At 23.4% G+C, this 25,699-nt stretch overlaps 2 protein-coding genes across 2 annotated transcripts; both read right to left on the bottom strand.

Moving 5' to 3' along the window:
- Nucleotides 1-260: 260 nt before the first annotated feature.
- LOC134829134 (sperm flagellar protein 1-like) lies at nucleotides 261-1,610 on the bottom strand. The gene is made up of 3 exons (XM_063842131.1): nucleotides 1,502-1,610; nucleotides 1,165-1,449; nucleotides 261-520 (listed from the first exon to the last, which is right to left on the bottom strand). Exons 1-3 carry the CDS (start codon nucleotides 1,608-1,610, stop codon nucleotides 261-263), a joined length of 654 nt encoding a protein of 217 aa, XP_063698201.1.
- Nucleotides 1,611-4,567: 2,957 nt separating this feature from the next.
- Nucleotides 4,568-23,998, bottom strand: LOC134829133 (TNF receptor-associated factor family protein DDB_G0272098). Its single transcript, XM_063842130.1, has 9 exons — nucleotides 23,752-23,998; nucleotides 21,573-21,680; nucleotides 15,708-15,786; nucleotides 14,801-14,818; nucleotides 12,011-12,552; nucleotides 8,364-8,501; nucleotides 8,087-8,292; nucleotides 4,708-4,878; nucleotides 4,568-4,648 (listed from the first exon to the last, which is right to left on the bottom strand). The coding sequence occupies exons 1-9, from the start codon at nucleotides 23,894-23,896 to the stop codon at nucleotides 4,568-4,570; spliced, it is 1,488 nt and encodes a 495-aa protein (XP_063698200.1). The 5' UTR covers nucleotides 23,897-23,998.
- Nucleotides 23,999-25,699: the final 1,701 nt, after the last annotated feature.

Genomic DNA, 25,699 nt, shown 5'->3' with positions numbered 1-25,699 from the left:
ACACACACGTGTCTGTGAAACGGAATTTTCATCATCTTTAATGAAATAAAATGCTTCGCCGTACATGAAGAAAAATTAAGCTTTGCGTGATATGTCCATTTCCATTATAAAAGTCATTTAGACCGTAAAAGTACGACGGAGTTCATGAAGAATTTTTTTTTGTCTTTTAGAATTTTTCGTTTCATTGCACTTTCGAGCGGTTTTTGCCACGCGACGAACTGAAAACAGGTGAAAAAACAAAAATTTCTTTAAAAAAGACTTTATTCGAGTTCATCGTTGACAATTTGTTCCAAAATTTCCTTTTTGTTCAAACGTTCTTCGAGATCGGCGATTCTTGCGTTTTTAAGCTGAAGTAAACTTTCGAGATGGGCATTTTTCTGCTGTAGAATTTTAATTAGTTGACACTTTTCGGTCATTACTTGTTCGAGTTTTTCGTACAAATTGTAGAAAATGAGCTTTTGGGGAGTTACTTCGACATGATCGCCAATTCGTTGTTCCATGTTGATGGTAATTATTTCAGCTAAAAAATAATTTTTAAATTTAAATTTAAAATTTTTTAGAGGGTAAGTGTCAAAATTTTCGATAAAATTAAAATTTAATTCTTTTTTATTTAAATTTCAAAGAATTTTTTATTTAATTTAATATATATTTTTTTTTAAAAATCATCAAATTTTAAGGATTTTTTTAAAATTTTGATAAAACATAAGAAAAATAATTTTTTAAATTTTTTTTAAATTTATTTTTTTTATTATTTAGTCAATAAATTAATTTAATAATAATTTAATATTAATTTATTTTTTTAATTATTTATTTTTAAAAAATATTTTTTTCAATTAATTTTATTTTTTTTATTTTTTTTTAAATTAATTTAATTAATTTTAATTTTAATTTAATTTAATTTTAAATTTATTTTAAAAAATAATTTTTTTATTTTAATTAATTAATTAATTTTAATTAAATTAAAAATTTCCAAAAAAAAATAATTTTTTTTTTTATTTTTTAAAAAAAAAATTTTTTTTAAAATTAAATTTTAAAATTTTTTTAAATTTTTAAATAATTATTTTAAATAAAAATTTGTTTGAAATTTAATATTTTTCAACAATTTTTGACCCTGATAAGCCCAAAAAAATATTTTAAAAATTAAAAATCATAAAAAAATCTTACAAGTTTGTGAAATTTCGCTATCCCGACTCATATTACTTGCTTTTGCCGTAACAGCAACTTGACTTTTCTTCATTGTTTCATACAAAACTGCCTTCACTGTGTCAGTATTTGCTTCTGCCAGCTTGAAAATTGTCGCGTCACTCAATAAAACATTAATTTTCGACAAAATTTTGCGTTCTAAAGTCTTCCAATTGTCACATTTTTGTTGAAATCCGCTGCAACTTGGATAATTATGAAGATCAACCATTTTTGGAAAAATTTGTTTGAGAATTTCAGCTAACAAAACTATTTAAAAAAAAGTTAAAATGAGAAAAAATTAAAAATTTATAAAAATTACCGCCGTCGGAAAAATCTCTCCCGAGTCTTTTCGAAGGTCGAGATAATTTGAAATTTTCAATCCATGCCATGAGCTCCGTTTCTTGCTCTTCCGTCAAATTTTCCAACATTTTTTTGAGAAATTATGAATTTTTATGTCAAAAATTTATTTTTTTTCTGAATTAATGACAGAAAAAAATCGGTTACTCCGTTTTTTGAACTTTTGTAATCGATAAAAAAAAAATAATTTACCTGAAAAAAAAATCGACATGACAACGAATTTGATGAAAGACACTAATCAGATTTGCTTCTCTCCATTTCATCTCCTAAAGCGCAAATAATGGCAACGAAAGGACGAAAGATAATTTGTTTCAGTCTCGAGATGAAGAAAAAAAAAGTTTTCTTTCATCGTTCTTATAAATATTGTTTCGTACATTAGAAGACACGAACAAAGGCAATAAAAATAATAGCGTTATAATCTAACTTGAGTAATAACGTTGGACATTGATGCATTTTCCTGCTTCCTGACTTCTTGTTCCATCCACGATTTATCATTTTCTTGTAACTGAAACCGAGCGATGAAAATTGTTTTGTTCCTTCTGTTGACCGCACTCTGGAGAACGAACGAAATGACAAAAATAATGTAATTTTGATTGAGTTATCGAAGTTGATTTTATTTGCGAGATACCTTTCCGATACTTCCGAAGCAATAAAACTAATATTTATTGGTTTTTTGATCAATTTTTTTTAAGCGACGGACAATAAATTCTGAAAATATTTTTTTTTGGGGGGAATTTTTTTAAAGGAAATTTTAAGACGCAAAATAATGAATTTTGATAAAAGAAGAAAATTTCTTAAAATAAAAGATAAACGTTTACAATTCGTCACAAGTTGATTATTATTGTTTTCTTTTCATTTAAATGTAAATAAGTGGGTTTGTCTTTTGGTTTCTAATTCGATACGCGTGAAAATCTTTAAATGATAAAATTAGAGAGAGGGGATGTTTTATTTATTTTTCGGCTTAAATTGTTATTTTACTTATTTTGTATTAAATTTGAGAAAATTGAAAAATTTTAGATTATAAAAGAAAATTTCAGATTAAAGACAAAAAAATAAAAATAAATACCTAAAAATAATTTTCTTATAATAAATTTTAGTTTAAAATTTTTGAATGAAGCTTTAGAAAAAAAAATTAATTATTAATTTTAATAAAAAAATAATTTAAATTAAATCTTTAAAATAGTTTAAAAATATTAAATCTTTAAAAAATTGATATTAAAATAACGAAAACCTAAAAAATAATTTTTTATAATATTTAAAATATTTTGTTAGGTTGAAGTAAGAATAAAAAAAATTAATTAAATTAAATAAAATTATTTTAAATTTATTTAATATTATTAAAGTTATTACTCCATATTAAATTATTTATTTAATTTTTTAATATAAATATTTTAAAATTAAAAATGTTAAATAAAATTTAATAATATAATAATTAAGTTAAGAATTTAATATAAAAAACAAAAAAAAATATAATATTTATTAAAAAAATTTTTAAAAAAATTTTTAAAATTAATTTAAAAAAAAAATTATATTTATTTTTTAAAAAAAAAATTGAAAAATTAAATGTTTAGAATTTTAAAATATATTTTAAATAATTAACAATAATTAATTTAAATATTTGATGAATTAATAATAATAATTAATTTAACTTACCAGTTTTTGAGAAATAAAAACAATAATTTTTCTATGTTATATGGAGGACATTTATTTTTTTTATCATAATATTATTAGAATAAGTACAATTTTTTTTTTTGTTTAATTTCATTATAATTTTACCTACATTTCCTATCATTAGCAATATTTTACCTACAATTTACATATTTTTTTAATAATAATAAATAATTCATTCAAACTCATAAATATTATTTTAATATATATAATTTTTAAAATATAACAATAAATAATTAATTAATTATGATTTTTTATTAAATATATGATAAAACTAACTTTTTTTTACTTATTTCCAGAAGATACCTTTTTTTTCTTTTTGACACATTCCATAAATCAATTTTTTATTAATGATAACTAAGATAATATTGATAAATAAATTATATATATGTTTGTTTAGTAAACAAATAATGATGTTAATCTACATTTATTATAATTTATATTAATAATAATATATAATATGTGGTTTGTATTTAATAATTAATTAATTTTTCCTAAATTCACTAAATTTCTATTGTTTTTTCACTCCCATGCATAAAGTTTGATATGCAGCATATTTATTGAAAATAATAATTTTAATGAAATTATTTTTTTTTATAAGATATCATTCAAAGTCACCTTCTGGAATGTTCAAAGGAATAATTTTAAATTTTAATTCCTTTGCTCATATTATAAGTTTTCGTTACTTGTGAGTTTTTAAAAGGTCAGAAATAATTTTTAATTTTGAAAAAAAAAAAATAAAAATATTTAAATAATTATTTTTTTTAATATAATAAATATATAAAGTTTAATATTTACAAAATTTATTTTTTAACAAAAAAATAAAATTAAATAAATAAGAAATAATAATTAAAAAAGTTCATTAATTGCACATTTTATTTCCTATTATAATAATGAGTATTTCTTTACTTTTGTAACTGTTTTTTTTTTGTTTATATATTTTTTTTTATTAGTTTTTTATAAACTTTGTTGTTGTTATTTTATTATTTTTTACATATTGACTAATTTTTCGTATATATTTTTTTTTAAATTTTTGGTAAGCTCTGAAAAACAGCAAGTGATGACGTCGCCGTTTAAATTTGGTCTGTCAAAGTTTTCGATGTGCTGTTTAATTTTTTTTTGTATTAAATTTACAAATTTAACTTTTTAATTAATTTTCATACTTTTCATCATCATTCATTAAAATATTAATTAATAGGCAATTAATTAATTTTTTCGGTTAAAATATTTTTTTTTAAATAATTAATTTTTTTTTTCATAATAATACTTACCTTGTTACTACTAAATTAATTCTAAACATAAAATTTTAATAAATTAATTGAAATTTCTCGAAAAGTACACTTTTTGCCATCAGCGTTTATCACTGAGATATTGCCGTGTGATGATTGTGACTCATTTGTATGATGGATGATGGCACTGTGGTTGTATCGCTGGGAGAGTTCTATTAAAAAATACTCAAAATAAGCAAAAAATTAAAAAAATAAAGGAGAAGAAACTTACAATTGTTGCTTGAACGATACACGCTTGCACCGAATCATTAATTGTTAGTTCATTTGTCTTGTCATTCATTAGCGGCGATCCGCTACGTGACTTCTCTCCGTTTTGCAATTGCGTGACAGTCACAGTGAAACCAGTTTCTGTACAATTTTCATCATCCGAGGACTTTGCTTCCTAAAAAAAATAAGAAAAAAAATTTTTTAAAGGAAAAAATTTCGAAAATTCAATTATTGAGATTATTATTCCTCTTTTCTCCATTCAAACACAGACCAACATCATAAATTTTTATTTAATGGAAAAATAATAGCTTTCACATTTATTATAAAAAAATTTTATTTAAAGGTAATTTAATAGACCAAAGTTGGGTGTTTTATCATCTATTTGTAATCTAAACTTTATTTAAAGAGAATTTCGTGAAAAGATGAAAAATGCAAATAAATTATTTTTTTTAAATATTTATAAACAGCGTATAATTTGATGAAACCAGATGATGACTAAAACATACAAATTTATAAGGGAGAAAAAAAGTTTGTCTTCCTTCTACTTTTTTTTGTACAATTTTTTTTTAAACTGACACCAAATATCATAGCAAAGTCAGTTGGTAGAAAAAAATAACAACAAAATGATTTTAAGAGGAGTGAAAAAAAATACAATTTATCTAAATTAGGAAGTTTATCGTGTGCAATGAAAGCAACTTTTGGTGCGTAATGTCAAACTATAATCCGATTTTTGACTTGTTTCATGGATTTATTGAATTATTTATGATAATTTTTTTTATATTTTTTTTTTAATTTAAAAAAAAATAGAAAATATTTTTTTTTTATTGTTTTCCATTAAAAAATATTTTTCAGAAAAATTTCAATACATTTAATTTATTTTCGAATTAGTATTTTTTTTATAATTTCAAGTATAATATAATTAAAAATTCGTAAAAATAATTTTATTTTTTTTTAATATTTAAAATTTATTATATTTTAATTATTTTTTTTTTTGAATTAAAAAAAAATTTATGAAAATTTAGAATTTAGAATTTAAAGAAATTAGAATTTAAAATTCGTAAAAATAATGGTAAAATTTTTTTTTTATAATTTATAAAATTTTAGCATTATTTTTCGGAATTTTTAATAATTTTCTAATTTAAAATTTATAAAGATATTTTTAAAAAAATTTTTACTTGAATATTAATTCAAAAAATTAAATTAAAAATGAGCTGAAAAATTTTAAATGTCAATTCAAAAAATTAATCCGTTAAAAATTTGAAATTTTTTTCTGCTAATTATTTTTTTTTTTCATAAAAATTTTTTTTAATTAATTTTTTCAACATTTTTTTTTTTAATAAATGAAAGTCAATATTAAAAAACACTTCAAATCAATCAACTTGTCCTTGATTTTAAAAATTTTCGCCATTAATGAAAGTGAAAATTACATGGAAGGAAATTCCCATTTACTTTCGTGACTTTTGCTGTTAATCCACTTGTAAAGATAAATGACCTCGCCTATATTTCACTCCGAAATTCTTTGGCATGTCTTTCACCGTTACGACACACACAACGTTAAATGAATAACTTGATATCATGAACTTTTGACACGCACATTATCTGATGTCCTGCTGTTTTTTTTTGTTTAGTATCTTTTTAGTGTGTTGTCCTACTTATATGGCATCGTAACGTAAAAAAAGTAACATTTTGTGTGTGATAATGATAAAATAAAATAAAATGAAAGCCCATTAAAAATAGATATGACCTGAAATTCACACGTAGAAACCACACATTGGGCGAGATAAAATTTTGGCGCGGAAGTAAAGGCACGTTTCTTGTCGACAAAACAAGACGACGCAACGCTACGAGGGATTAATTCAATTAGGGAATTAATCACATTAGTAATTGATTATAAATGGAGATATAAATTAAGGATCGAAAATTAGTTTATTGGAGAAATACAGAATAGGAGATAAAAATGAAATAAGAGAAATTGTTTGTTGATATTGATAAAAAAAAATCGATAGGTAAGTTCTTTGAACTTTTTATTTTATTTTTTTTCAGGTTTTTAATTTTATATTAAAATAATTTAAAAAAAAAATAATTTTATTCAAATAAAAAAAATATTATTTTCAATTTAATAAAAGATATTTTAATTTTTTTTTACAGAAAAAAAAATAACTAATTTTATTCAATTTAATTTAATTTTATTAAATATTTTTAAAAGCAATTTTATTTTTTTTATTTAAAAAATAAAATTAAATCAAATAATTAAAATAAATTTAATTAAAAATTATTTTCTAAAAAATTTAAAAATTTTAAAAAAGCTTTAAATTTTATATTTGAATAAAAAAAAAAATTTAAATAAAAAAATATTTATTTTTTAAATTTATAATTTTTTTAAATAATTATTTTTAATTTTTTTTCTGAAATAAATTCCAATTAATTGAAATCAAGCAATATTATTTTATTTTTTTTAAATAAAATTTTTTTTTTTATTAAAAATATTACATATTTTTAATTAATTTTAATTTTTAATAATTAAAATTTTCAACTAAAATTTATGAAAATTTCTAAATAGAACAAAAAATCAAATACAACTCATTTCTCACTGAAATTTCTTGACTTTCTGAAAGTCACAAGACAATCAATAACGAAACAAAACGAAAAATCATGAAAAAGTGTAACACAAATATTGACTTTACTCCATTTCAACACAATTTGCCACACAGCTCGCTTTAATTTGACATTAATATAACAATAAAATAGTCGTCATCGTCATTTATTTGTTTGAAGAAAACTTCAGTGCCGTTTTTTATTTTCTTTTTCCTACTTTTCGAACAAAACTTTCCCAACTCTGACGAAAAAACAACAATTTCACTGTTGTAACAATTGAAAATCTGATAAACTGTTTATTTAAGTCGGCAACAAATTATTTTTTCATTAAATCGACGTAATAATATTGGAATGGCATAAAAATAATAAAAAAAATGATGAAATTGAAAATAGCGCGCGGTTATTATTTGTAAAAATAAAAATCAGGGGGAAAAGAGAGAAAAAACTAAAAGTCATTATATTTTTTTCAGTATAATTTACGATAATGGCAATGATATGACTTTGGTGTCGCGTTTCAATGATTCAACTAATAGTCAAGTGATACGTGGCGACGAGGAAAAAAATATTTTTACATTTTTTTTTTCGTTTTTGTCGAAAGAAGCATCGCTGCAGGTCTTTTAGAACCGATTAAATACCTTTGTGTGTCATTTATCGTCGTCGTGATCACTGCGCGACTCGCAAGCAATTTATTTTAATTGAAATTCAGTCGTTTATAATTCCCGTTTTTCGCATTTTTTTTGTTCATTCAAACTTTTCTGATTTAAAAATCGATGCAAAAAAAAACTTACCTCCATCGAATGTGTTCCCTCTTCGTCCTTTTCGTGTTCCTCCTGTTCTTTTTCCATTCCGTTGCTGTCGCTCGTCTTCGATGCGTCTCCCAACTCGTAAATGTTGATCATATGGGCAGCTTGGGCATGAACCATCAAGTCCCACGGGTTAACGAACGAATCTTTGCACACGACGCACATGAGATTTGCCGAAGAAAGGGGAGTTTCTGTAAGAAAAAAATTTCAAAAAAAAATTATCAGAAAATGTCACAAAAATTCAAAAAATAATAAATCTTACTGTTGACCAGTTGCACGGGAACCTCCTGACACTTGCACGTAAATCTAAGTTTGCAATAAGTCCGTTTATGGTCCAACAATTCGCCCAAATCCGTAAACATCTCTCGACAATTGCCGCAGATTAGCGTGTCGGGGTTACCTGAAAAAAAGGAGAAAACGGAGATTTATCACTGCTTAAAGTCTTAAGGGAATAGAAAAAAAGGGTTTTCAGGTGCAAAAAGGGTCGAGAATAAATTAGGATGTTAATTATTCAGCAATTAATTATAGCGCGTCAAGTAAAGTGACGGATGAAGAAAAAAAAATATTACATAAAAAAATGGGGCTGAATGTCAAGGTACGTATTTGGAATGAAATTGTTAAGTAAAAAAGGGGCGTGTAAATGAACGGACAAGGACGACAGGTATTAATGAAAGAATTATGCAGGAAAAAATTCCTTTTTAAAGACGAAAAACATTTTTTTTTTGCTTGTAAGTGTGATGATAAATTGTAAAGTTTTATATTGATTTTTGTCGTTAAATAATTTTTTTTTAAATGTTCTGAAGAAATTTTTATTGAAAAAATAATATTAAATATTTTTTAAATAATTTAAATTTAATTATTTTTATAATTTATTTAAATATTATTTTTATTTGAATTTAATTATTTATTTATTTTTAATTAATATTCAATAATTTGAAAAAAAAATTCAATTTCATTTACTTTTTTAAATTTTTTTAAATATTTTTTTGGTTTTTTAATTTCTTTTAATTTTTTATTATTAATTTTTTTTATAATTCTACCGAAAAATTAAAACTTTTTTCTTCAAAGAAATATTTTTTTTTTTTTTTATGTTTAATCAATGAAAAGATTTTTGTAATACGATGTAAAATATGACATAAAAAAATGTTTAATATCAAATAATCGGAAATAATTAATTCAGAATTAAATTTTAATAATTTTTTTTTAATTTTAATATTATTTTACTAAAAATAATATTTAAAAAAAAATAATTTTAATAAAATCTCAAATTATTAAAAAAAATTTAAGTTAACAAAAAAATTACTAATCTAACCTTCACAAAAAAATTATTTTTTTTTATAATAATTAATTTAATAAAATTTAAATATTATTTTTTGGTTTTTAAATTTATTTTATGAATCTGTTATTTTTATTTTGAATTTCTTTAATTTTTTGATAATTTTTTTTATATTGATGTATAAATTAAATTTCAATTTCTTAAGTATTTTTTTTTTACAAAAAATATAATTTATTTTGTTTTAATTAAAAAAATGTTTGAATTTAATTAATAATTAATTAATTTTAAAAATATTAAATTAATTAAAAAAAATAAATTTTTTTTATTTAATTTTTTTTATTAAATTAATTTTTTAATTAATTTTTTTTAAATGATTAAAATAAAGAAATAAAAATAAATTAAAAATTTAAATAATTTAAATAAAATTTAAAATCATTAAATAATTTAAAAATTTTAAATTTACCAAAAAAAAAAAAAAAAAAATTAAAAATCCTAATTTCACGAAAAAAATATTTTTTAAAAAATGATTTGATAAAAAAATAATTAAATTAATTAATCTTCAATTAAAATTTCTTCATAATTTCATATTAAATGCATTTGCAGACCCCTCGCACGCCCATTAAACATCAAAGAAAATAAAATAACGGAACAACCGCCACTTTTCTTATCAAATTGTCACTACTTAATGTAATTTTTGCGATAAAATAATTAGGGGAGTGTCTGCTATTTTGTCACTTTACTATTCCGTCTGGTTCTGTTTTCCATTTTTTTTTATCATCATCATCATTCGTGTTCTGTATTTCCTCTACATTTTCATATTTTTTTATGGCATTCGTCTACTCATTCATGATGAAAGAAGAGAAAAAATGTCACGACCATGTAATAATAACGACAATGCAATGACACTAAACTAAACAAGAGCATTATTATGATCATTATTTCTTCTGGTTTTTTTCCTGTTTTTTTTGTTCTTGGTCGTTGTGCTACTTTTGTACTTCTCGCCGGGGAGAAAAAAATGTCCTTCAGGCGAAAAACAGGCATTGAAGCAATCATTTTGCCACTCCAGAAGTGAGTTTTTTTGAACCTGTTCTCGAGAGTTTTGTGTGTTTGTGTCGCGAAAGTGTGGTTATAATGTTTCTTCTCGTGTAATTATGGTAATGAATCATTAAAAAATAATGAGATACACGAAAAGTCTACAGATGTTGTTTGATTCCAGGTTTTTTTTTCGCTTTTTATGTGTAATCGGTATGAGAGATGATGATAATGATGAATGTGAGACGAAGAATGCAAAGGGGGCATGTCAGAACTTGTTGATGGATGGATTTTGCGGTTGTTATGACACTTTTTTCCTTGATTTTTGTGAGGAATTTTGTTATTAAGGAATAGTTTTTGTCTATTAAGAGATATTTAATTTCTATAAGAGAAAAAAAATTAATTAAAAAAGGTTAAAATTAATTTAATTAATTTTTTTTATATTAAAATAAATAATAAAAATTTATTTTTTTAAACAAAAATAAATTTAAAATAAAATAAATTAAATTTTAAAAAATTAAAAAAATTAAAAAAAATAAAATTTTTTTATTATAAAAATAAATAATAAATTTAAAATTTTAATTTTTTAAAAATAAATTATTTTAAAAAAAATTGAAAAATTTAAATTTTATAAAAATTTTTTTAATTTTATTTTGAATTATTTTTTTAAAAAATTTTTTTTAATTAAAATTAAAAAAAAAAAAATTTTTCTTTTTTTTAACGAAAAATAAATTTAAATAAAATTAATAAAAAAAATATAAAAAAATTTTTTATTATTTTTTTAACGAATTTTTTAATATTTTTAAAAAAAATTAAAAAAAAAATTATTTTTTTCAAAATTAAAATTTTAATTAATATTTATAAAACAAAATTAAATTTTATTTAAAAAAGTTATTATAAAAATATTTTTTTTATTATTTTTTATGAATTATTTTTCAAAATGTTTTTTTATTTAAAAAATAATAATAAAATTCATAAAAAAATATATATTAAAAAAAAAATTATTTTTGCATAAAATTAAAATTTTCTGAGAAAACTAAATATTTTTTTTTTTAATTTTTTTAATAAAAAATAAGACAATAAAAGTCGAATAAAACTATTTTTAAAATAGAAAAAATATAAAAAAAATAATAAAAATCTAAACATAACAATTATTAGTATTAAACAAGCAAATTTCCCCTCATCAAACGACTTTCCACGCACAACATCATAAACCTACATGCAAATTTCTTGTCTCGTTAACGACTGTCGTTAAAGTATAAAAATAAAAGACAAGAAAAAACGAAACAATAATAAACAACAAGACATGATTATGTCACTTTATCATAAATAAAACACACAAAATTCGTCTGTTTATCATCGACACAATACTTAGACTGCCACATAAAAGAAGTAAAAAATGATTAATGAGCAAATTATGGCATTTGTAATGACGGATCATTATCATTTCGTCTTTTTCTTGTTTTTTGCATTTTTTTTCTTCGTCGCAAAAAAGGTAAGAAAATGACTTTTTTTGATTAAAAAAAATTAATTTTGTAAAGTGTTTTTAAATTTTAGGGGAAAAAGGCGGAAAAGAGACAAATTATCGCAAAAGTACTCACTGTAAGTTTTGAATGGTCCAACAACATGTTGTCCATTTATCATAAATTGTGCTGCTGCCGCTGATGTTTGTTGCTGTCCATTTGTCGTTGTGCCTGTTGTGATGTTATTGTTATTGTTGCACAAACCAATTCCCAATAAATCATTGCCATTGCCGCTCGTTGCTGTTGTCGCTGTGCCTTGAACGACGTTACTGCCGTTGTTGCAATTGTTCAAATTACAATTATTGTTTGCATTTGTCGCGCTGTGACTGTTGTTATTGAGAAGCCCGTTCGGTTGCTGCTGCTGTTGATGCGAGTTATTGAGAGGCGGCGACAACGAGGATGCCGACGACAACAATTGCTGGAGTTGCTGATGCTGCTGGGCTTGTGCGTGTTGCTGTTGCTGCAATTGCTGCGCTAAAGCTAACGTATTTGTGGCGGCGACGGCAAGTTTGTTGTTCACGAGAACATTGGCGGCGCGCGTTTGACTCGTTGTCATGAGACGAGGTCTTTTCACGGGACGAGGTTGCAATTGCGGCGCAAATATCGTCGAGGCGTAATAGCTGAAAAGAGAGAAAAATAATTAATTTTAGACCAAAATAATAATAAATAATGTTTTCGATTTCATAAAACTTTAAAATTAATTTTTAGAAATTAAAAAGTAAAAAATTTCAATTCTCTTTAATTCTTTCAAAAACTTTTAAATTTTATTTTTTTTTACATTTTTATTTATTTATTCAATATTTTTATTTTTAAAAAAATTAATTTTAAAAATTATTTAAATTAATTAAAAAAATAAAAATTTACAAAATTTATCATTTTTACTAAAAATTATTATTTTAATTGATTTTTACGAAAATTTTTATCTTTTAACTTATAAAAATTAATTTATTTTTTTTAGTTTTTATATAAAATAATTTAAAAAAATAAAATAATTGATAAAACTATATATTATTTCAAATATTTTTTTTTTTATTTTTGAAAAAAATTTTATTTATTTTTTTTTCAATTTTAAGCAGCAATTTATAAGTATAAGATAGAGATAATATTATCCAAAAAATTGCTCAATTTTGAATAAATTTTAATCATAAAAAGTTAAAAAAATTAAAATTTACGTAAAAATTATTTCGAAAGTCAATAAATTTTAAATTAATAATTAAATACATTTTTTAAATTAATTAAATAAAATTAAAAATAATTAATTTTTGTATTTTTTTTAATTTTCAAAATTTTTATTTAAAAATTAATAAAAAAAATTCAAAGAAATTTCGAAAATCTATGAAATCGAAAACATTTTCAATATTTGTATCGGCCTCATCTCAAATCTTAAGTAACGCATATTGACGTTGACGACGCGTAATCAAAATAATCAGCGAGATAATTAATAATAAAATAATAATTTGACGCACATTCCAAGCTAATGACACACACATGCGATCCGAATGAAGATATATTTCACTCGAAAAACAACCAAAGCAGCGGCAAAGTCATAATGAGCTTCATTTAATAATTTTTCATTAAATCTACGTTCGTAAAAAAAAATCCAAAAAGAGCACGGGAGATAAAAAGAGAGAGACAACGATGATTTAATTTCATTGTCGTCTATCATCTAATTTTGCGCGTTCAAAATAATCATAAATTAAAATTAATTATAAAATTACGTCTCCCTTTGAGTTGCCTCTGAGTGAATGTACTTTTATTATTTTTCATCTACCGATAATTTTTCGTCTCTGTACGACGAAAAAAGAAGGCGAGAGTTGTTTGTTCACTTTTTTTTTTGCCCTTTTCAGAACGTTTTGTATATACGAAAACAGATGAAAGAGTTGAGAGTGAAATTATTTAAAGCAGAAAAATGATTAATTACGCAATGAGTTCCTCCTACTTTCAAAAAAAAATATGGTACTTGTTATGATTATGAATATTATTATTTTTTCGAGCAACAGCTTCGAATACAGGGATGTAAAATTTTATTTGAAAAATTATTTGCAATGGCTTTAAAATTTAAAAATTTAAAATAAATTTAAATAATTAAAAAATTATTTGTTTTAAATTAATTAATTTAAATTTTTTAATTAAAAATAATTTAAGAATTTATTTTTTTTTAAAAAATTATTAAAGTATTACAAAATTTAAAAAATTAATAAAAATTAATTTATTTATTTAAATTTTTATAATTCAATAAAATTTTAATAAATTTTTTAAAAAATTTTTAAATTGTTTTACAAATAAAATTTTAAAAAAAAAATAAAAAAAAAATTTTGAAATTTTTTTATGAAAAATTAAAAAAAAATAAAATTTAAAATATTAAAAAAAAATTACAAAAATAAATTTAATTTAATTAATTTAATAAAATTTAATTTAAGTTAAATTTTTAAATTTTATAAAAAAAAAAAAATAAAAAAATTCAAATTTTCAAATAAAATTAAATAAAAAAAATTTAAATTTAAATAAATAAAAAAATTAAATTATTAATTTTTAAAAATAAAAAAAAAATAATGATTTTTAAAAAATTAATAAAATCCAAATAAAATTTCACATCTCTGCTATTTAAAAATATTTTCGTATCTTCTTCAGCTCTTCGCACCGTACCCTCGTCAAATCATAATTAGATTTTTAATTGAGAGTATTGTGTCATCATGTCTTCAGATTATTTTATTTTTCTTTTCAACTTTTCATGCGGCGTTGTTGACTTATAAAAAATATTTAATTATTGTTATTATAAATTCTTTAAAAAAATGCGTGCAAAAAATATTTTTTAAAAATATCTGAAAAATAGATTAAATTTATTTATTACAAAAATCAAACACTTACCTATCGTAATAATAGTCCCTAAAAATAAACAAGAAAAAAGAAAAAAATTAAAATCTATTTTTTTAAAAGCAATTTCTTAAAAATAATTCAAATTTTAACGCAGATTTTGTGACGTGATTTCAACTAAATCTACTCTTCTTTAATTTACTTTTTTAGATGAAAAAACGTAAATCCCGCATAGAGCATTAAAGTAAATAAAATAAAGCCCCTTCTTCTATTTCTCTCCGTTTCATGCGTTTTGTCCTCTTTTTTATTTCACTGCATTAAGAGCAAAAAAAAGACATCAGAGTGTAAAAGCCATTTTTTAAAAATTATATCCTTTTGTATTTAAATTCGCACAAAAGTAGCTTTTTCATCGTCGTCGTCGGCGGCGGCGTCACGTAGAAAGCAGAGATTAACTTGAAATTATATAATCAGAGCATTAAAGGACGTGTACAACAACACATAGGTCAGTCAAAGCCATGAAGCAAATCTCCAAAAAAAAAAAAAAGATTTTTTATGTGCACAAAAATTAAACGGAAATTCTGAAGTAGATGTTATGGTCTTGTAAATATGATCCCGAGTGCATGATTTTTTTTTTGTTTTTTTCACCAACATTAGTGTACTCGAAAAAATAAATGTGAGCTTTGTTTCTTTGATTTCATTTCATCCTTGCTTTGCATTTAAATGTAAACAGGCGTGGTTGGAATGCATGAGTTACTGCACAAGAATGATGCCGACGACGACGTAAATTTATGAAAAAAGGCGCTTTTTCAACGTTTATCATGTAATTACGAATATAACGGATGAATAAGTGGATTATGACACGGAAAATTGTTTGAATATTTTATAAAAAAAAATTTTTCCTGCATAAATTCTTAAAAAAAAATTAAAAATCTACAAAAATCAAAAATTATTTGATACTTACCAATCATTTCCAGTTTTTGTCACATTTTGTCGTTTACGACCCGTTTGATGTGCCTTCGGCTCAGCTACCATGTTAACATCTTAGTTGCAAAAATATCATAAAAAGATACAAAAATTTCGAAAAATGTTTTAAAAATTTATGTCATCGTAAAAAATAACAGAAAAATTTTTAAAAGACATAATTTTTTAATTAAAAATAAATAAAAAATAAAATTATCGTTTTTACTTAGTTGCAGACTCTTAAAAAATTATATGGGAGCTGTCACAATAATTGCTGAATTTATGGAAATTTTAATCATTTCGCAACAATATTTATTGATAGCTCTAAAAATTACTCAAAGCTATCTTAATGCGTCGCACAAGTTATTATTATTATTATAATTATTTAGAAACCGAGCGAACTTTTGATAGAAATAATTCCTGCAAATCTTTATGATGCAATAAATTTCATTTAATTAGACGTGCTTGAATTAAATAACCGACGAACAGTGTAAGAGAAGTACCTTCTCTCGCATTTCAATTCGCGCTATTCACACACCAACGATACAAATCAACAAAAAACGACATTTGGGACAACATGACATCCCAAAATGTGATGCAATTGCAATGCAATGGCAATTACAATTTACAAAATATTGTAAATGAAATAAATTTTCGCTAATTAGCTGATCTGTCCCGATGTGAGAACCTTTTTTCATTTGACTTGCATTTTTGCATGCCGCACTTGCACAATATTCATTTTCCCTAACAACTCAATTTATGCCGTTTTAAAAATTTTAAATTTTTCTCAAGATTTTTTTTTTTTGAAAGACAATAAAAAAAGTTTGTAGGACAATAAATGTTTAACATGCACTTGAATGAAATTGTAAACTAACATCATTCGGGCAATTTCTAACAAAAAAATGTGTACTTTTTAGAGTAGATTTTTTTTTTAGTCGTTGAAAATTCAAAGCACGTTTTCTTACAATATTCTCACATATCCTCAATCTAATAAACAGAAATAAAGACATTAACATGAGAAAACAGAGCAATGGATTGCAAAACAAGCAAGTATGAAGAACAAAAACACGATTATTTGCTTACTTATTGTACGAATGTTTACATGGAAAAGGATTGTCTTACCAAAGAAAAGAGTTTTAGGAGACACGGTAGGATGGAACGTGAAAAAAATTTGGTAAGTCTTAAAATTTCTTTTTTAAAAAATATTAGAAAATTATAAATTGAAATTTTTACTTTTTTCCAGAATCAAAGCATAAAAGTAAAATTTATTTTGAAATTTTCATTAAAATTGAAATTTTAAAAGATAAATTAATTTTAGCTCTACAAACGAAGGTTTGATTCACAGACTTTTAAAAAATATGAGAACTTCTGTAAAATGTTTGAAAATAAATCATAAGATTTTTTTTAATCCATATTTTAGAATCGATTCAGTACTATTCATATACATTTAGATACGAAAAATTTGAAAGGAAAATACGAAGAGATAATAATCATTGACTTTTGGCTTTCTCAGAAGAGGTACAGTTTAGATGTCATTTGTTCAAAAGTTCTGTGTTATAATAATTTTCACAGCAAAATGTATTCTTCATTTTTCTCTATAGCTACATAGTTTCTTCATGTTAACTTTTTTGGCCAATATTATCAGGAAACAACTCCATATGGCAAATTTTAAAAGTTGTGTAGATGGGCACATTTTTGAAAAGCCGCTTCCAGGTCCATAACTTGATTCAACTATGTTATAGGTCTAATGTTCATTATTTCTAAAGCTGTCATAAATAGTATTTTATTCTTAAAAGAATTCAAGGTTCATAGTATATACTCCGCCTTGATATGATTTTTAATAGTCATTGACTGAAAAGGTTTTTTTTTGATTTCTTAAAGTTATTTGAAGATTCATCATGTTCAATATTTTATGTTCTGAAATAAATTTGTAAATTATTAATTTCGCAAAAAATTTAGAATTGAGAAAAAATTTTGTAAAATCTAACTTATCTTAAATTTTAAATAATTTTACCATTCCAGCCAACCGTGCTTCAAACATCCGTATTGCACGAAAAATGAAATGCAACCCAAGAAACTAACATCAGAGGGTTATTTTTCGTACAAATTATATGTAAACTTTCTGTTCAAATGCCGATATATTTTTTCTCTCATGTTCACAAAAACTTTTTTATTTTTTTGTAAAAACGTGTTTGGTACAAAATACTTGTAATAATTTGATTTATTTTTTTTTCTTCTTCACAGAAACACCTGAAAATAAACATTTTCGAAAAAGTGCATGAAAAGAAATAAAATGAAAATATTTTTGTTTTACCTGCGAAAGAAAAAGGAAACTTTGTTGTTGTGCATTTCTGCTGGATTCATTCATTGATTAAACTTTGGAAAAACTTTTTAAACGAAGCAATTATTGTTCTTTTGAACGAACTGAAAAATTTTTACCATTTATTTTAAGAAGCAATTGTTTTTCATTCACATTTCACAACATTAACAACGAAAAGTGACAGTTCCTTGTTACTTTTTTTTTGTATTTTTTGTCATGCATAAATTACTGTCGCTTTTGCCATCACAGTTGAATATTCAAACATTTATTATTTTATTATTAGGCAAAGTTAAGACAACGCGTAAAAAATTATTTTTTCTTTCGGATTGCGTGCACTACCATTCCGTTCCTGATACCGCGACGCGTAAAAACAAGAACACAAGAAGAAGAAAGTTTTGCTTTCCCTTACTTTTTCCTCCTCGAGTCGAGTTACACTGCTACCTTTGATTGTTATTATTATTAATATTAATAATAAGAAAAATTGAACATACTTTCGCTACCGTTTTAGAATTTATTTTAGTTTCGATGTTATTAATAATAATATTGTTTATAATGTTGTGCTTCCTTCTAATATAATTTTAATTCATTTTTCATATTTATTATTACGAGGCACGTTCAGCTGGTTAACAACATCATGCAAAAGTTAATAATACTCGTAATTTATGTTCAAGAAAAAGATTGAAAGTGACAGTAATTTAGCGAAAAAAGATTCCAAATGCGGTTGTCACATTATTCATAACAACTCTTCGTTATTTTATTATATTTTTCATTCAAGATTTATTTATTTTATATTTATTTAAACATTAAATTTTAATATTTTATTGCCGTCGTACCGTCACTAAAACAACAGAAAATATTTTTTCTTTCATGAAAAAATTAAAAATAAATAATTTTATTACATTTTTCATACAATAAAATTAAAAACATTCCATTCCGATCTAAAATTAAAACATTTTATTTTGTTGTAACCCACAAAATGAGGCAATGCTTTACGGTAATAATTCTCAAAAGTGGATTATTTTAATTCTGCTGACATAATTTTATTTATATTTTTCTGTTGTTGTTTTTATTTATTTTACGTTTTTGATACTTCTCATCATCATCGCCGCATCTCACTTAACAGGTACGTATACAAAAACTTTTCTAATTTTATAAAATAATAATTTTTGCAGAAGACGAGAGATGAGGAGGAGCGACAGAAACAAAAACAATTTCACACAATTAACTTGAAACAATATTACAGTTAATGGGCGATTATAATTTAAATTAATCATTTAAGATTTATGAGGGATGCAATTATTTTTTGGGTAGTTGTCATCGTATGTCGGCGATTTTTTTTTTGACAGAAATGTCGGTGTTTGATGAAAAATATTGAACACGATTTGACTTTAAATTGGCCTTTAAGTAAAAAAAAATAATTCTAAATTTATGGCAACTAATAAAAAAATGAAATAGTTTGCTTTTGAATTTAAAATAAGATTAAAAATAATCACAATGTTGCAATATAAATATTTTTTGTGTCCAAACCAAAAATATCATTATTATTATGATCCAAGCCGCATGTGAAAAATGAATGAATGTAGAGCAAAAATTTTTGGAAAATGTTTGATGGAATTTTTTTTTCTTACTAAATCGCATTTTGAAATATTTTTAATTGATTTTTATCTATAAAAAAAATTAATGTAAATTTTTTATAGAATTAAAAATCAATTAAAAATATTTCAAAATGCAATTTATTGAAAAAAAATTCCATCAAAAATTTAAAAAAAAATTTAAGTTTTTAAATTTTTTTACAATGAGGAGTACAAAATAATTTTCTATTATTTTATTACATTTAGTTACAATTAATTTGTTGAATTCAAAAAATTTATTTTTTATTTTTCAAAAATTTTATAGATAAAAGTTTTCAAAAAACATTTTAATACTCCTCATTTAAATATTTAATGATTTTTTGTATATTTTTTTAATATAAAAAATTGAAATTATTTAATTCAGAAATTTAATGAGTAAAAATTTTACATTTTAATACTCCTCATTTTCACATTTTACGATTTTTTTAAAAAATTAAATATTTCAATGAGAAAAATGGAAAAATAAATAATTATTTAAAAAATTAAATTTTACATAAATTATTTTAAATTGAAATTCTAAATTTTGTTTTAAGTAATTTTTTTTATTTTTATTTTACTTAATTAATTAATTTTAATTTTTTTTTTTAAATAAAATAAATTAAATTAATTTTTTTTTATTTTTAAATTATTTTATTAAATTATTTGTTAATTTTTTTTTTTCTTATTTCAAAAATTTTTTTTTATTTACAGACAGACGTTAAAAAACGATTTTTCTCAAATCAAATATCAAAATGCATTAAAAAATGACAAAATTTTATGCGAATGTGATACTAATTGCATGCTCGGACACAGATGGAACATTTTATTCATACATGAAAAATATATAATTTCATTAAAATATGATTTAGATGTATATTTACAGTCGTTTTTCATACAAGTTATGTCGATGTCGGTTTAACTGGAAAGCCAGACAAATAAATGTTTTGTACCGTCGCCGGATGTGTTTGATTCTCTGACATTTTCTCCTAATTATTGCATTCTTTTTTAAATTTATTTTTTTAGATAATTTTTTCAAGAAACTGCTAATTGAGATTTTTGTGTTAAATGAGAGACGAGCCTAAAATTTTCCATTTTGTACAAATTGGCAGTCAACCAAGGAATTTCAGGTAAAATAAAATGAATTATAATAATAAACTAACTCATTTTTCAAATTGAGCTCTGTATTAAGGCCATTGGCGATAAATTTGACCTATAAGGAAGTCTCTTAATTTTCTTAAAGTGTCATTTTGTTTGAAATGTTCAAATTTTGTTAGTTTAGTTGTTCATCAATGTCGCTTTCAATTTTAAAGAAAAAAAATTAACAAATAATTTTTTACTCTGACAAAAATTAGCAAAGAAAAAAAATGAAAATATAAATAAATTTTTCTTTTAGATATTTACTGAGCAGTTAACTCAGCACGACGCGAAACACAGAGAGGCATGAATAATGAATCAAAGGCATATTTTAAGAAATAATGCCGCCGCCACGTAAAACATGATTAATTGTTACGAAAATATTCTGTGTTCGTGTCTAAATTGTCTTGAGGCACGAATTTTTTCGCTTCTCTGGAACATTAAAATAGTTTAAAATGGGTCATCGTGAATTCGTCAAACTTTTTTTTTCAAAACGAACGTTTAATTAAAGAGTTCACGAAAGTTTTCAATATCATGCCCAAAACATCAGCAAACAAAAAAATTTCACGATATCATCGATTTCGATGGTAATTGACTCAAACAGGTGCATTTTTTCCCATTGTTACGTACCAAGCACTTGTAACTTTGTTACTTACATGCTTCAGAAAAAAAACATTGTTTTCTCATGTCTAATTCAATAATTGTTGTAACGAATATTTTTGTGATAGGAATCAACGCTCGTGAGCAGTAATTGGTAAGTAAATAATAATTTTTATTCGAATTTTACAGAAAATCAACTCACCTAATATTTGACTTAAAACCGTTCTTCCATCTTCGCCATGACAAGCGTTTCTCGCATCGAACGGATTCGTAAACTGGACAAAAGCGTATCCTTTGTGCATTGAAATTCCTGCAATAGAGAAAAAAATATGTGAGAAATGAAATATTTTATATCGAGTCAATTTCATTGAAGAAAAGGATGTAAAGTGACATGACTCGAAGTTCATATTTTCGGTTCACTGAATTGATGGATGAATGGGGAAGTGTGTGTGATTGAATTTTAAATAGCGTATGAAAAAAATGTGAAATCAATAAAAAAAGAGATTTTCTGACATTTTACACACCTACTTGACACATGTTTCGGAGGGCAATTTATTGTATGGATTTTATTCAATGAATGGAAAATTGAATGAAAATCTGCTTTTTAAAGGGTTGTTTTGAATTGTTAAACTAACAAAAGGAGTAATTTTTATGTAATATGGTCAATTTAGAGAGCACTTTATTTTATAGATTTTTTGTTTAAGGTTGAATTTTTTTCAATATTTTAAGAATTTATCTTAAATTTTCCTTTAATTTTGTTTTAAAATTTTTTTATTTCATTAAAAAAATAAAGTAAATTTTATTAAAATAATTATCTTTAAAAAAACAAATCAAAAATATAAAATTTTGAACAAGAAAATTAACCTTTAAAAACATTAAAATGGTCACGTGGTTAAAAAAATTTTAAATATTCATTTGCACTAAAATTTGAAAGGAAATTTGAGCCAAATTTTGAAATCATTAGGACAACTATTAAAACTATGAATTGAGTCAAAAACTTGAAATGTGCAATGAGAAAAATTGAAAATTCATATACTTTAGTCACGTGGTTTGAAATTTGAAAACTACATTTTTCTTAAATTTAATCTTGAAGTTAAACTTTTAAGATATATTTTAATATTAAAAAAAAAAAATATTTGTTAATAAGCTCTTCGAGACACACAGGAAATTAAAAATTTAAACTTCAAAATGGTCACGTGGTTAAAATTTCTTCATATATAATTTATAATGAGAACTCAAAATGTAACATGGGCCAAATTTTGAAATATTCATTTGAGCATGTATTAAAAATATAATTTGGGTCAAAAAATTAAATATGCAATGAAAAAAAAATGAAATTTTATATTCTTTAGTCACGTGGTTTGAAATTTGAAAAACTTCTTCTTAAATTCAGTATTAAACGAAATTTTTTATGAAAAATTTATAGAAACTGTATCGTGTCATAAATTACCCGCAAAATATAAATGTCCTCATCATCATACGACACGAAAAAAAAGTGTAACGAAATATAAAACCACAAATTTTATTGCCTTTTTCTCATGTCGCATGAACAGTGAACATTTCAATTCCATGCCTTGCCAAAATTCGTCTGATTGAAAGAAATGTGAGATACGATACTTTTGATAAAAACGAGTCGAATCGCATTCAATAATAATAATACGAATATCATCTTATCAACACCATCTCTAAGAAGGCATGAAGAAATAAAAATTTTTAAGGGCCCAAGAATAACATACATAAAAAAAATAAGAGGAGGGGTTCTTTCAAAGGTAATAATAATTCGAATTGAATATTTTTTTATGGGCCCATGATGTTATTTTTTATTTATTTTTTCAATGAACTTTCTTCTCTTTTTATTAGCAGGAAGGAGTAACGGAGCATCGATAAATGTTGGAAGACCATTAAACATGAAAAGGGATCGAAATATCGAATTGAATCAAAAACATTAAAAAAAAGTAAGGAAATGAAAGTCCCGAAATTAAATTTTACATCTCTAACAATATTCTCTTTTTTTTAGCTTTTTTATTGTTGCTGATAACAAATATTTAAAGTTTAATCTCCTTTTCTGTAGTACTTTGTGTCTTCTCTTGGTAAACAAACAAATAACCACGCACATTTACTTTGCCATGCATATCATCGGCTTATAAAGCTAAGTAAACAAACACAGAGACTTTCTTACTCCTATCATTCTGAGTCGAGGTAAGTATTTCATATTTAAAGGATTTAAAATATCACTTTTCAATCGTGACGTTGCAAAGAATGAAAGTGTTGTTGATATTTATGTCACAGTGACGATAAGGCAAGTTGTTGGAACAATTGTAAACATTTCATGGAAAAAGTATTTTTTACGCATAGGAAAATCAGAATAATAATAAACTTACCAGCTAATCTGCCATATCGCTGAAACATACGTTCCACGTCTGTTTTTGAACACTGAAACGTATTCAGGTTGCCGACAAAGACACGTGAGTTTACCGCTTGTGGATCCTGTGAGTTTGTCTGATTTGATAATTTTGACAACTTCATATTCTTTTCTTGTTTTTTTTTTTCTTTCACGTTAAAAAACTTTCTTAGCAATAATAATTTATACTGCTTGTTGGAAATCCTTCATCAACAGAAGGATTCTTTTGTTATTAAATGTGTCTTAAAAATTCGTTTTTCTTCCTTCTTTTCAACTTGTTTCAACTGGAAAACCTCTTTAGGCAAACATTTCGCTTGTTACTCATGTTCTCATTTTTTTCACTTTTTTTCTGTATGTTTGATTAAAAAAGATTATGAATTAGGCTTATTTTCTTCTCTTTTACGGTCGTCGAGTATTAGCGATAAGAATCTCAAAAGAAAGGAAAGGGGAATGAAACCATTAATGTTTTTTTCTGCTTTTATTTTTCTGACACAGACTTTAAAAAGATTGTGATGTCCTTTGCTAACAACTTTCTATCACGTGTTTCATATTTGTTCCTTGGCTGTTGTTGTCTCGACACTGAAAAGAAAAAAGAGATAAAGACGATTGTTATTCAACAGCTTTCAAAAAATATGCTTTCTTATTGAAAATGAAAAGTTCTTTTCTTATTTAAATCATGAAGAGTGTTTAATAGGGAATACATAAATTTATGTAAAACGAAAATTGCAACTTTAAAAGCAACTCTAACCATTAAGAAGAATTTTTTAAAATTTTTTTCGTTCGTCAAACCAAAACAAGAAGAAGAAATGCCACATCCGGTCGTACATTACCGGAATAGTTTGCGGATAAAAATGAGCGAAAGTTATCGGATGGTAAATTGAACAAATGATGTAAGCGCATTTTGTATTTTTTTTAAATATATTTTTTGTTTTTGATTTCAACAGATATAAATAGAAAGGTAAATATATTTTTTTCCTTTAATGTGATTTTTATTAATTTATTTATTTTCAGAAAATTTACTTCTTAAAAAAATTATTCATCTAAATAAAATTGGCAGAATTGCTCAAATGATTTCTAATTATTGGTTGCTTTAAAAAACTTTTTTTTTCGTACCGAACAAAATTTTTCAATATTATAAATCTAAATCTTCAACTGGCTGTATGAAAAGTAAAAGAAGATGTTCCTTCCGAAAAAACTTTAGTCGATGGAATAGACAAAAGTGTTAACAGCATTCAACTTCAAAATGGATATGGCTATGGAAATTATTAACTCTATGGGATTAACAAATACGGATAATTTTACTTCACAAACTTTAAAAGTCTAACAAATTGACCTTCAATGGATTTTCACCTATGGTAAATTATGTTTTTTGTTAAAAATGTCGAATATATCAAGAAAGGAAGATCAAATATAGAATCAACAAATTCAATTGAACCATCAGTATATTAACGAATATTATATATTTTCTTCTGCAGATGTCTGAAGTTGATCAGAGTCATATCCATAGCAGATTTTGCATCGCTTATTTGATACAAATTTTCTATATTCTTCAAATATTTAAAATTTTATAAGTCGAACTATTATAATTTTATAGATTAATTAATTGATGCGAAAAACAAATTTAGAAATGTCTTATAATTAAACAGACAGACACTCATTTGCCAACAAAACCTCATATTTTCCCTTAACGAAATGCCCTTTAATTTATGACAAGTTTTGCGCTATAACACAAACACAAGTGTTCTTTTCCTACGCGTTCGTTCACACGAACAAGACAAGTTTGAACAATGCCGCCGTCTTAACTACAGAAAAAAAAGTTTTATTTTTAAGGAAGACATTATTTCTTTTTCCTTTAATTCTCAAATGATTGTAAATAATGGCAAAAATGAGTAAAAATTGTTCAAAATTGTAAAAACGGAAGACGAAAA

Source organism: Culicoides brevitarsis, chromosome 2, assembly GCF_036172545.1.
Source record: "Culicoides brevitarsis isolate CSIRO-B50_1 chromosome 2, AGI_CSIRO_Cbre_v1, whole genome shotgun sequence".
Lineage (NCBI taxonomy): Eukaryota > Metazoa > Arthropoda > Insecta > Diptera > Ceratopogonidae > Culicoides > Culicoides brevitarsis.
Note: the sequence above shows the minus strand (reverse complement) of the source record. Positions and strands in the feature narration are given on the sequence as shown.